The sequence below is a fragment of the Camelina sativa genome, chromosome 1 (genome assembly GCF_000633955.1).
Source record: "Camelina sativa cultivar DH55 chromosome 1, Cs, whole genome shotgun sequence".
Lineage (NCBI taxonomy): Eukaryota > Viridiplantae > Streptophyta > Magnoliopsida > Brassicales > Brassicaceae > Camelina > Camelina sativa.
The window spans coordinates 20,844,237-20,857,722 of NC_025685.1; the positions used below are offsets into that span (position 1 = coordinate 20,844,237).

A 13,486-nucleotide genomic window follows, 5' to 3' on the forward strand; every position below is an offset into this window, starting at 1 on the left:
ATGTATGATCCCTTCATTGAGAGAAGGTTCTTAAACTGTAATATCTCGTTAGTTGTGTAGTTGTGGGATTGCCAATTGCATGTAATTGTAATTTTGAAATGCAGAATCTTAGTTGTTCGAGCTTATAACATATTTTCTGATTGTATTGTGATTCTTCGGTTCAAGAATAAGATTTGTTTGAACAACTCTATTTTGGTGGGATTTTTCGAAGTCTATTATGAGGAATGGATCCTTTACATACGAATTCAGTTATGATGGTAATTTTAATGTTATTTCAGTTATGATAATAATTGTAATGTTATATACTATTTCATTTTAATAGGTCATTTTTGATTTTCTATTTTGTTGGGTAATCATTTTCTGGTTACAGCAAAATAATATTAAGATAATATTAAGATGAGGTTATTATATTTTGTAATTAAATACAGTGACATTTTGTGTAATATACCACAGGGGAGTAGGGTTTTTGTTGTTGTTGAAAATTATGTACGAGTTTTCTTTTCTAAGGATGAGTAAAATTTTAAAATATTTGTGACTGTGACACTGTTATTGGTCAAGGCTAAATTTTTCTAGAGATGAGACAAAAATTCTCCTTATTTATTCAAAAACATGTTTTTAACCGTGTAGTGCCATTAGCATTCCCTAAGATGATTGAATTGACAATATCCCGTCTAGAATTGAAAGTATAAAAAATTAAAGGTAACAAAAACGCATAATCCGCTAATCCGATGTAATAAAGTTATAGCACAACAATGTTAAAAACTAAATAACTGGAGAGAAAAGGATTAAATATATTCAAAACTTAAATCCATAAAAGCACATGAAAAGAAATAGCTAATGTGATGGACAAGCTATATATGAATGTTACAAATGAGCGATCAAAGAATATGACAAAAGCACTAGACAATATACAATATTAAGAAAGGAAGGAAACCTAGAGGCTAAAAAAGAAGTACGTCAGTCAGTAGGAAAATCTGTTAAGAGTGGAATACGTTGTTGTTGTTGCTGAGATAGATGATGGATATCCTTGACGATGTCAAAAACGGCCTCAGGTTGCGCCAACTTAAGAGCATTTTCTGACATACTTTTTAATCCTGTTTTGTTGCTGCTGAACCAATCGGCCACGATTCTCGCCGTTTCTTTGGGACTTCGAGTGAAAACTCCAGCCCCATTATCGACAACATACGGTACATTCCCTTTTTCCTTTAAGAGTTCCATTCACAAGAGTTAGTTTATGGATTATGATGGGCCTGATCAATCCCAAAGGTGAATATGTACCTGTCCAGGAATATAGTCATTGAGAATAATTGGGAGACCACATATCAATGCTTCCGCGATTGTACCTGGACCAGCCTGTTTGATGACATAAACCCTTGTTAAGCTTGTGGTTTTTTAAAATCCATCATAAGTTAAAGTAGTAGCAAGGAGTATAGAGGAATCAAACTTCAAAGATATGACTTACCTTTGTGATGATACAATCACAAGCTCCCATCCATTTTTGCATTTGTGTTTCAAACCCTCGAACCTATAAACCATAACGAATATATATTACTAATTACGTACTGGCTATAAGTATAAATATAATTAGTAGTAAAAAGTAACCTTTTAATTTGTACCTTGACGGGAATCTTCCATTCATAGGATGCTAATGTAGAGGCAAGAACTTTGTTCCGGCCGCATATGACAATCAATTGTCCTATTGGCTTTCTTTCTTTAGAGTTGTATAAAGAAACCCCAAGGGCTTTAGCGGTTTTCTGAACCGGACCCATTCCTTCACCGCCTCCCATTAATAGAACCGCAGGTAGATTTAAGTCTATTTCAAGCTCTCTCCTTAGTTCATCCTGACAAAACACATAATATTGATCTTGGTGACGGAAAACAAAAAAAAAACTCTAAAAGGTTTGGATGGGACAAAAGTTACTTTGTTGATAATAGTGCGGGGGAAAGATGGGCGGACGGGTAAGCCAAAGACACGGATTTGAGAGTCATCAAGGCCGTCTACTAATGCTCTCTTAGCGACCTCTCTGGACGGACAATAACATCTGCTGACTCCATGATGGAACCTATTACGTACGTACATCAAAATAAAAGATTTCATTTTCGAGCTGTTAGATTAATTTTAAACATCGCATATCATCTACATTTATTATAAGAAAAATCATGAGAGAAACATGAAATGATTTCTGTGAACCAAATAACATGTTGACGTGTGGATTAAACTGATTTGAGGTACTCATACAATAAATACATATAGTATATTATAAGTATTAAATATCATATATCTTACCATGTACGGTGACAAGTGTTTAAATCGGTGATGACCGTCACGAAAATGACTTTCTTATGAAGTCCTTGCCATTTCATTACCCACAATGGGATGTGTTGCATCAATGGATGCACGCTAATAATAATGTCCGGTTTGTACTCCATTAAACCGGCCTCTATTTCTCTGTTAACCAAAAGTAGAAGAATAATATCCATTATATTGCTAATTTTGTCACACTAAGGGATCAATAAGACACAAAAAACAGAAGGTTGTCGTATAAGTACTTGGCATAATATGCGGCAAGAGCACTGAGATAACTTTTGTGGATCCATTTGGGAGAGGTACCATGAAACGCGACTGACCAAAGACCAACATGTTTCACCATGAACTTGTACTGTCTCTCCATGTCATTCAATGGCCATCCAGTGTATTCTTTCCAAACATCTTTTATGATTATCTATAATACAAAAAAAAAAGGTCATTAGTACGTCGAGTAATATCAGAGCTAGAGAAATAAATAATGCAAAAATTGTAATCATCATTAATTGACAAACAAAATAAAATGACGTGGGACAGGTTTTTAAAGACATAAAATGTTGACATCAGCGCGTATCTCCGACACCCTGGCAAACTCCAAGAGCTATACTAGGCTACAAAACTTCCAAGTAGATATTTGTTTGGTTTTTATTTTATTTTTCTTTTTCAGAGTCAAGAAGACCACACTACGACGGCTTTAAACGGCTGAGATTCATCAAGCTTGTTGTTAGAATCAGTAACTCCTCTATGATATATTAGCATAATAGTCAATTTATTCGATGTGTATATTACCAGCTTTGAAAATTTCTAAAATGAACACTTCAAAATGTTTTTTTTTCCCCGTTTAAATAGAAACTTAAAAGAAACAAGTAAATGCTTGTGGATTTTGTAGCTTATATAATCTTTTTTTTTTTAATTGTTTTTTGTTGGTTATAAACTTATATGTTTTAGGAACCCTGTTACTGGCTCCACTCCACCCTATGCGTTGGATTCAAGGCAAAGAGAAAATAAATTAAAATAATAAAATATTTACCCGGTAATCATCTCCGAACTCGATCTTGAAAGCGTCACGGATAGCTTCGGCGGAGGCACGGTGGCCACCGCCTGTATCACTCATGAGAATAAGAACAGTTTTGATCCTCTCTGCTCCCATCTGCTCCATCTCCATAACCTCTTTCTTTTCTTGGAACCCTTTCTTTCTTAGACTCACTTTCTCGTAATCACTTGATCTCCGACAATGGATGTAGTCATCATCCTCGACCGTGGAGATGTTAAAATTGCTGTAGACTCGTCGGAACACCTTCTCAGTGATTGAATCCGACCGTGTACGAGGAGAGGCTACTTGCATCATGACTGTTTGGTGTTGAAGAAAGAATAAGAAGAAGACCGATGGTTGTGAGTTCTATGTGGCTGGTTGGTGATCTTTATGTAAAGATCTTTTGGGGTTTTAAAATTTTTGGAAGCAAAAAAAAAGGGAAGACCAAGTTGCTGCTTTGAATAATTGTCTTAAAATGATATGAGGAATGATGCTGGAATGATTCTTTTTATTTATTCTGTTCCTATAGTTTTGCTTATGTGTTTATATTTCGTGTCTTTATTGTTTTATGTGGGGTTTAATTTAGTGGTAGAAGTAACTAGGGAATAATGCAGCTTGGAGCCGTCGGATCCGTCTTTGGTTTCGGAATCTTCGGATATGAAGATTCGGATCTTTCGTTGTATCTTAAGTATTTGAAACAACTTGGCTTTTTTCATTTTTTTAATCACATGGATGCTACTTTATGTTTGGTCAGGCATAATTTTAACAAAAAAATTATCTGGTTATGTGAAATATGAGCGTGATTGGTTTTGATTTTCAAGGCATTTAAATATATATATATATATATATATATATGTCAAATTTTCCAATCATAGTTGATACCAATCGACCCTCTGATTCGATTCAGATTAATTTGGGTCCATTTTTAACATATTATTATAGTAATACTTTTGTTTGATTAAAGTGATTTCAACTTTTGTTTAGTTTTAACTTAGACTAGATATTTATCCACGGTACACCGTGGAACTATATTAAAAAAAATAAATGGTCATTTGTACAATAGATTAACTATATATGTAAGTTATTAATATTTTTAAATATACTACCCTTATATAGTCTAGAAATATATAGATAACTGTGTTTTATGTTTACTTTTTTTACTAGGGAATCACCCGTGCTACACCACGGAGTTATATTTATTTTTAGTAATTTGTTTTTTTAACTTTTCTTTTTCTTGCTATAGACAGATAATTTTTTTTTTCTTCGATTACGGACATCTTGGAGAGATAGCTATAACCCCAAATATACAGATAAACACAAATATAAAAATCTATATACTATATAACCCCAAATATACAAAGAAACAATATATAAACAAAGAAAATAAGTCAAAATAATAAACTACCTTACAAAAATACTAATTACAAAAAAGTAACTAACAAAATATATAATCTCTTGTAGCAATAATAATGATAATTTGTGTTTATGAGTGTTTAATATCCAAAGTAAACAATAAGAGAAGAAAAAAATTAAAAATAGTAACATTAGACATGACTTATAAACTGACGGAGGTATCATACTCCTTCCTTAACCGCTTTAACCATTTATTGTATTTAACCTGTACACCAAAATAGAATAAATATAGAGTTACTAGGTAAACAACCTGCACATAATGCGGATGAATGATTCGAATAAAATTATTATGAGTAAAATTATTATTTGAGATCTAAGATTCGTTTGTATAAAACCAAATATGTAACTAATTTTTTATTGTTATTCAAATTTGTGACTATTTTGTGTAAAAATAGATTTCATCCGTGAAATATTTGAATGTAGAAAAAAATTTTAACGTGGTGGAGAAATTTTTATGGACTTTAAATATGAATAATCATCAATTTAAAAAAATAATTTGTTGTTTTTTAAAGAATAGTAATATAGATTCAAATTAAATGGTTACAAGTAGTTTTAGTTTATGTAATGACTTTTGATTTAAATCTATAATGGCATAGATGTAATTAGTATAATTAATGAGGGTTATTTGTTAAAATGTACTTCGAGCTCTCTGGCGGTGACACATCAGCATTTTTTCAAGAATGCTTCTCTATTAATATATAGGGGCTTAGTATAGATATTATTTAAAAAAATTATTAGTTACCAAATATTTAGGAAGTAATTACCATTCCTTTTCCTAATGCAGATTTTGGAAAACTTCTTTAAAAATAACGTTGGTTGTCTTTGTTTGAGGTTTTCCATTACTATCTGTTATCAACATCTTTAATCTAGACTTTGTTTTAACCCTTGACATTGCTACATATAACTGACCATGTGAGAAAACGGGTCTAGGCAAGTATATCCCAATTTTTTCAAGAGATTGGCCTTGGCTCTTATTGATAGTCATTGCAAAAGCAACTGAGACTGGGAATTGTCTTCTACGCATTTTGAAAGGCAACATAGAATCTGATGGTGATATCAACATTATAGGTATGAGAACTATCTTACCAACTCGCGTACCTGTTAAAATCTGAGCTTGTAAAACATGGTCCGCCATTTGGGTGATCTGCAATCTTGTACCATTCATTAAACCACCATGCGATCAATATTTCTCATCAACATAATTGGACAACCTATTTTCAAACGAAGCCGATGATAAGGTATACCTGAAACTTTAATGGTATTAATGAAATCTGGTGAGTAAACCTTATTTTTCAGGGTATGTTTATTTTAAGGGTCAATGGAATCAGAACTTAGATAAATTCTTTCGTCAGCTGAAAATATAAGAAAAAACAAAACCAAGATCAATGAATAGGATGAAATATGTCTGAAGGATTACTAACAATAAATGAAGGACGATTAAAGATGAACTAACCGTTTAAACTTGATAACATGACATCATTGATAGAATTGACATCTTCATTGGTAGGGCAAAGAATAGCTCGTTCTTGGAAAAATTTAGGATCCTTTTGGGTGGCAAAGTTCTTTCCGTAAACAACTTCAATAATTGACTCTAACGGAGAGGAACCCTATGGAATAAGTAACTCTTGTGGGATATGTATTTCACAAAGACCATCATTGGGTTCATTAGTTTTTCCTTCTCCAACTGCCAGTATCCATTTTGAAAACTCTTCTATCTCTCTGGCCTCTTGTTTACCAATGTCTTGGAAGCAACCTCATGTTCTTTGTCAGTCTTAAAACTTTGCACTGATTCCATAAGTATGAAGAGTTTAATGATGCATTGACAATCGCTTCCCTTCCTGCGCCAACAATAACCAGAAGAATTTGTCTGAAATCACCTCCAAAAAAGACAACTTTTCTCCAAACAATTTGTCTTCTTTATTCCTCATAATATCTTTCAAGCTTCTATCTAATGTCTCAAAGCAGTATTTACTCATCATTGGAGCTTCATCCCATATGATTAACTTTGCTTATTTAACCAACACACCAAGTTCTGAGCTCTGTGACATGTTGCAAGTAGAAGTTTCATTTGGATTTAAAGGAAGGACAAACCTAGAGTGAGCTGTTCTTCCTCCTTCCAGCAGTAGAGATGCAATACCGCTAGATATTGTACCGAGAACAATATGACCGTTGGATCTTATTGCTACAGACAATACTTTCCACAAAAAGTTTTCCCTGTTCCTCCAAATCCATATAAAAAAAAAGACACCACCTTTGTCGTTGATAACAACTTCCATTATTTCATCATAGACCTTCTTTTATTCTTCTGTTAGCATATTTTTCCAACCATCATGTTTCTTTGCTAAATCCTCACGGTTGTAGTTGAGTTCATCCATTATCAACTGATTAGGCAATGTTACATCTTCAAGGGATATGTGTGGCATAAGGTTATATTTTTTCAATGAACATCCATTTCTTTTCAATAGCTTCTGTAACTCTCTTAGTAGCAATTTCTACTTTTCCAGTTCTGACAAACAAAAGTCTACGAAAAAAATAAAATAGTCATTTGGTTAGAGAAATTTAATTAAGCTATCATATATTTAATGGCTGGTATATAGTTTAATTACATTAAGCTATATAAGACAAAATATATCTGGACGTTGTCTCCTCTGTTTTTTTTTCTCTCAATATCTTCTGATAGGATTTTCCATGTTTCTTCCCATACAGTTTTAGATGAAGTTAAACTTTCAGATATAAGCATTATCACAAAAAGTCTACGACAAAAATTTGATGAACACCAAAAATTAGCTTCCTTTATGCTTTTAATATACTCTTTGTCATCATCTAGCAGACCTAGAGCAAAACATGCCTCTTTGTAGGTTTTATAAACAACACCTTTGACAGTTTTGATGTCGTTGAAACAGGTAGGACGGTAGGACCTGTTTTGCTGTTGATGAGAATTCGAAGATGGTAGGAATCTTCTAAATTATGGGGCACATAATTGATTCGCCCAATAAAGAAACCAGTTTTACCTCTACGACGAAACTCTTTCTCCTTTTTATCATAGATGTATTTATTTGGAATCTGTTCATATGTAAGCTTTATGGCTTCCTCATCCCTTAGACACAACTCAAACCAAGCCGTAAACATTGTCTGATCAAGAGTTGGGCGATTTAATACGGTTGTTGGCTTGTCACCATCTTTGTAGAAAATAGGATGCTTCCCTTCCTCATGGAATGTAAGTTTCACAACAGGTGTTGTTCTATAGTGTATAGGATACTGATTCGTCCTCCAGAATGCTTCACATGCGGAAACATATCTGCAAATTGTTGAAATTCATAACATTCAGTTTATAGCACGAAATAAACATCTTATAATGAAAAAGTTAAATGTTTTATAATGAAATATAGTTAAACCTGTAGTCAAAGAAATCTTGAACATCATCCTTTTTATTTGTCTCTTTATTATTGACACTGTCGGAGGGATACTCTGTTTCATCCCCTTCCTCATCGGCCTCAACAGACACAGTAACATGATCTTAACCTTTGTGCACATACTTAAATAAGTACTTGACCGATCCAGTTTGGTTACACCATTCCACGTTAATGTGAGCTCTGTACTTCATATGTATTGTCGCACTTGAAACCATTCTTCTCTATAAAACGGTCATCATCCCTCCTCCTGTAAATTGGATATCCATCTCTGTCTAAGTTTGTTGTGTTAACAAATTCCTTAGGATAGAACTTTGAACATTTTCCTCCAACCATACACGGAGAGTTAATATTCGCACTTCCACAGGGACCATGAATAATACATTCTTTGACAACTTCGTAGAGTTCTGGATCTTTCTCTTTATCTGGGATTTCAGCAGAAATTATCTTGTCGATATGATCGGCTGTTGGGAAATTATGTTTTTTATCCATCCAGACAATAATATGAGCATGAGGAAGACCTCTTTTCTGAAACTCAATCTGATAAATAGCTGCAAAATAGATTATGTTTATAAATATCTTTACATTCAATGAAACATATTTTTATAAGAATTAAATTAAAATTATTAGTCGAAGAGATTTACCTGAAACTGTTTTGCCCAATATATGCTTCTTAGTTAAATCATCCATAAATTTCTCTAGTTTCATCTTAAAAATCTTGCAAATGATGTTAGGTCGATCATCATCTTTTAAATTCCTCTGGTTGACGAATCTCGTGATTTCTGGCCACTTCGCGTTGCAAGTGAAGGCTATAAAAAGGTTTGGGAACCCAAAATGTTTACATGTACACATGGCATCTAAATAATTTTGCCTCATATAACTTGGTCCACTGGTGAAAGAAGGTGGAATAACAACTCTGTTACCATGATTTGTGAGATCATTTTCTCCATCATTCGCTGCTTGCCGAACCTCCTCTATGTTTGAATCCTTAATTTCTTATGTTTTTTTTTATGTACTGGAGACGATTAGACTCAATCATAGTATATGTATCAACCAAGAACTGCTGAAATAACCGCTTAGACCGGAATAATATATGTTTCTCATCTTTCCTTTCGTGTAGCCTATACGCGTACCACTGCCTCATACTTATATCCTTTCTCTTCTTCTTCTTTCATCCTTTTTTAGCTGTCATTTTTAAACCCAATGTGTATCCATCTTCACCGAGTGGAAATAAAAGAGGATATTGCAGAGCAAGATAAGAGATATGACACTCATGAATTCTTTTCAACTTACCAGACTGCATTTCAATAACTATATCACGCTTATTCATTTCGTCATTGAAATCTCCAGGTATCAATGTTGCAACTTCAAAAGCAGTAGGCAAGTTATATTTGGTGCCATCTTGCTCACGTGTAGACACGATTCACATATGGAAATTGGCTTTTTCTTTTTCTAAAGAAAACCTATCTCTTGCATAACGAAAATGTTGTACGTCAGGATTTATCTCATTCAACATCTTCCGTAATTTTTCAACTATTTCCTCTCTGAACTTTCTCTTTTCAGATCGATTCTCATCATCTTTACTGTAGATAAAAGAAGGATAATATAAGATCAAATACTGTAAATTGAATAAATTGTAAAATATTTTCACACATAAAATTTAGGATTTATAATTACCTCATTATCATCATTCGGTTTGCAACTTCATTTTCAGTATCAACAATGTATAACTGTTGAAACTTTGGATAGTCGCCAGGTTTGGGTTTCAAAGAACCCATTAGATGATAATTTTCGCCTTGCAGAGCAAACATAGAAGGCCCTCGACCTTTCTTTACTGAACGATCCACTTTACCTCCTATAGAGGTAAATGAGAATATCGTGTTATAAACTCTGATATTTTCTCGGAAATTTTTGGCTAATTCATCATTAGATGTTAATAACCACAACAACAAAGGTGGAGATTCTCTCCATGATGGTAGTTGAATTTGTCCATGCATGCAGCATCCACTGTATATTGGTGTTTTTGTATTCTTCCTCCTATTTAATCTTTCACCATACCAGAAAATAGCACCAAAATCTTTACATGTGTGGATAGGATCACTGTCATCATCATAAGCTGGATTTGGTTAAAAATCTGTTAATTAAATTTGACGAAACTGACTATCCGATATAGTAAAAAAATTTTGTTAAACATACCGTCTTTTGGGCTCATCGTCTTTTGTTTCTCTGTGGAACTTATATTGTTCTTGACAGTTGATTTAGGTTGACCAAACACCTTTTGTCTATGTTCAATTTTTTGTGTAATCGTTTCTGAATCAGAGTCAGAATCATTAGAATCAGATGGGTCATCAGGTTCATCTTCTTGACTACTACAGTCAAAGACTTGTTGTTCATATTCAGCTTCTGAATCATCTGAGAAACAATTTTTTTTCTATGAATATATTGAGTTGAATAAGTATTGACTATAAATTAGTAGAGAGAATAAGAAACATACCACTAACAAAATCCTCATTTTCTGAGTTGTCTTCTTCGTCAGATGTGTTATCCAAATCTCTGAACTTACTGATAGTATTGTTATACTTAGAAGGGTAAGATGAAGAAACCCTTAATGTGTCTGGTTTGAAAAGTAGGAGCTTAGTAGAATAAACACTTTTGCAATATTTTGAATAGAAAAGGTACCCAAATAAAGTGAAAAAAATCAAAATTAAAATTGTATACCAAATCTAGTTTGTTGTTTTTTACTGATATTGTCACTTGGATCTATGATAGTTGGTAGCACCGATTGAGATGTATTTTGAGTAAAGACATTCAAGGTAACTCCTTATTCATATTGCCTGCTTGATTAGTATTTACAGAATCTTTGCTTGGAGTGTCAATGATTTCTGACAAATTTGATCCATTGCCTGTATATATATATTCAAAATAAAAATATGTCTATTAGAACTAAATTATAAAGTATGCAATATATTAAAAATAGTATATGAATATACGAAAATATGACCTTTTGAATATGGACTGTTCCTTGATTTATTTATTTGAGAAGAAAAACGCCGGATTGGAGAAATGCATACGTTAGGTGTATCATAATCTGCAAAATCTATATTGGTAGGAGGTGCATATCCAGAACCTTACGAACATAAGAACTACTATGAAATAATGGATGTAAATAATTATCTATAATCTATAATTAAGAGGTACATACCATAGAGGATTTTTCTTGAAGTCGATGGTGTTAATGTATTGATTCTGCTACTATTTCTATGTGTTGACCTCCTTTCTGACCTCTCTGTAGATTTGATAACACTTGTATTACTATCACTTATATTTGTTAAATCCTTCAACATTGGACCGAATATAGAGTTGATAGGGACTGTATTATTAGATCCAATATTTTTAGGAGCTGCATCAACATGACCTGACAAAAAATAAAAAATGCATTAAATTGATGGAGCTATATGATTATGTATAATCTATACTAACGAGTTACATACCATGGAGTACTTTTCTTGAAGTGGATGGTGTTAATGCTACTTGTTTCTCATTTTTTTTTCACATGTTGACCTCCTCTGTGACTGCCCTGTAGGATTGCTAACAGTTTTATTACTTTCAGTGATATTTGTAATATCCTTCAACACTCGACGAAGTGCAGATTTCATAGGGACAATATGATTAGATCCAAGAAATGGCTGTGCTGGATATTCGTTTTCAGAAGATGTAGTTATCCGAGATTTCTTCTCTTTGTTTGGAAAATGTGGAGTTTTATGAGTTCTGTTCTCACTTTCATCTTTCCTCCGTTTCATATTCAATGATTTAACAGTATGTTTAGAAAAACTCTGGATAGTAGAAAGTATAAAAACTCTGTTTGCGTAGAATGAGATGAAGAAGGATAATTTTGTTAGTTGTTGTGATTGCGTATAATTACAATAAGTACTCAAAAAGATATTTATTCCTATTCTAGTTTCTTAGATATAATTCACATTTAATATTTTAAAGGAGTAGATTAATATGTATAATAAATTTTATAAACAATTGTGGTAAGTTATAATTGTAATGCATATATGTATTTCCTTATACCGTAAAAGGTGTCCGCGAGTGAGATTGTTTAGTTTTTAAAACATACCAAGCAAAATTAACTAAATAGCCGCCAAAATCAAGAGTACAACTAAACAAAATAACATGGTCCAACAACACTTAGGTTTAAATACATAAAAGGATAGATGCATAGGTTTCACTTATAAATATTGACTTTATCCTTGATCTACTTATGCAATGTTCCTGTGGCTTCATCATGATGTCCCATCAGGTTCCTTATGTAATACGACGCCGCGAATTCAGAGCTGAATATATTTACAATTTAGCTTAGACCTGAACATATTAAGAAGAGATTATAAATATTTGCGTTTTAAACTTACTTTGTTTTGTGATTTTCCAAACCAGCAATGTTTAGTTTTATGAAGATCCTTGATGACCCATTGAGATTGACAATGCATAGTTTCCCTATCATAGTCGAGATGTTCTATTAAATTTGATAATAGAATTTTAAACAATAAAGTCTAATATCGATAAATACCTCCAATAACACCAACATTCCAAAAACGTAGAACACAAAACACTGGCTCCGTTTTGTATGTGAGATGGCATCCTTTTAATCTCCAATAATACATAAAATAGTCAGCATACAATCCTTTTGCATAACAGTTGAGCGTGTCATTCCTATTTTTATTAAAACATAAAACCAAGATTATTATTTTCTTAGTATCTAAATATGATAATTCTAATTGATGGAGTAAAAACCAATAATCCACATGCAAAAGTGATATGTATATATTTTACTTTGTTTAACCACTGTTCATATAGCTTAAGGACTGTTTGTGCATTAGAGTAGGATTTGCATTGCATTTGCATTGTTTTTTGTTTAAACAGGTGAATTGGACTCAAGAAGCACGAAAATAGCATCTGGGATGAGAAGAGTACAGTCAATGGAGCGAATATGAGATGAATCAAGAAGAAAACCAACAAAACATGGAGCACTCGACCATCGGACTCTGAAGCACTCGACCATCGGACTCTGAAGCACTCGACCGTTTGGATGACAGCGCTCGACCGTGTGGAACTCAAGACTCGACCGGTGGAAAGCAGAAGGATGAACACTCGACCAAACCCACTCGACCACATCTGGTCGAGTACATCGAGCCGCCTTGCTATTTTGTCTGGTAGCCAAATCAGGGCTTCATTCCCCCTCTATATATACTCTTTGTACCCCAGGGCCGCAAAAAAAACCCTCTTTAGCCAAAAAAGTCTCTGTAGCCACCAAAAAACCTAGTT

General features: G+C 33.2%; 1 protein-coding gene across 1 annotated transcript; it reads right to left on the minus strand.

Moving 5' to 3' along the window:
- On the minus strand, nucleotides 772-3,955 carry LOC104700063 (monogalactosyldiacylglycerol synthase 3, chloroplastic-like). The gene is made up of 8 exons (XM_010415514.2): nucleotides 3,336-3,955; nucleotides 2,551-2,723; nucleotides 2,288-2,449; nucleotides 1,922-2,063; nucleotides 1,617-1,841; nucleotides 1,463-1,525; nucleotides 1,279-1,353; nucleotides 772-1,203 (listed from the first exon to the last, which is right to left on the minus strand). The coding sequence occupies exons 1-8, from the start codon at nucleotides 3,651-3,653 to the stop codon at nucleotides 958-960; spliced, it is 1,404 nt and encodes a 467-aa protein (XP_010413816.1). The 5' UTR covers nucleotides 3,654-3,955; the 3' UTR covers nucleotides 772-957.

Excerpts from the sequence above, each read along its gene's own strand:
- LOC104700063 (XM_010415514.2), bottom strand. The coding sequence starts at position 3,653 with ATGATGCAAGTAGCCTCTCCTCGTACACGGTCGGATTCAATCACTGAG. Across the intron at positions 2,064-2,287 it reads AACACTTGTCACCGTACATG|GTTCCATCATGGAGTCAGCA; the intron begins GTAAGATATATG and ends CGTACGTAATAG. Across the intron at positions 1,354-1,462 it reads GTGATTGTATCATCACAAAG|GCTGGTCCAGGTACAATCGC; the intron begins GTAAGTCATATC and ends GTCATCAAACAG.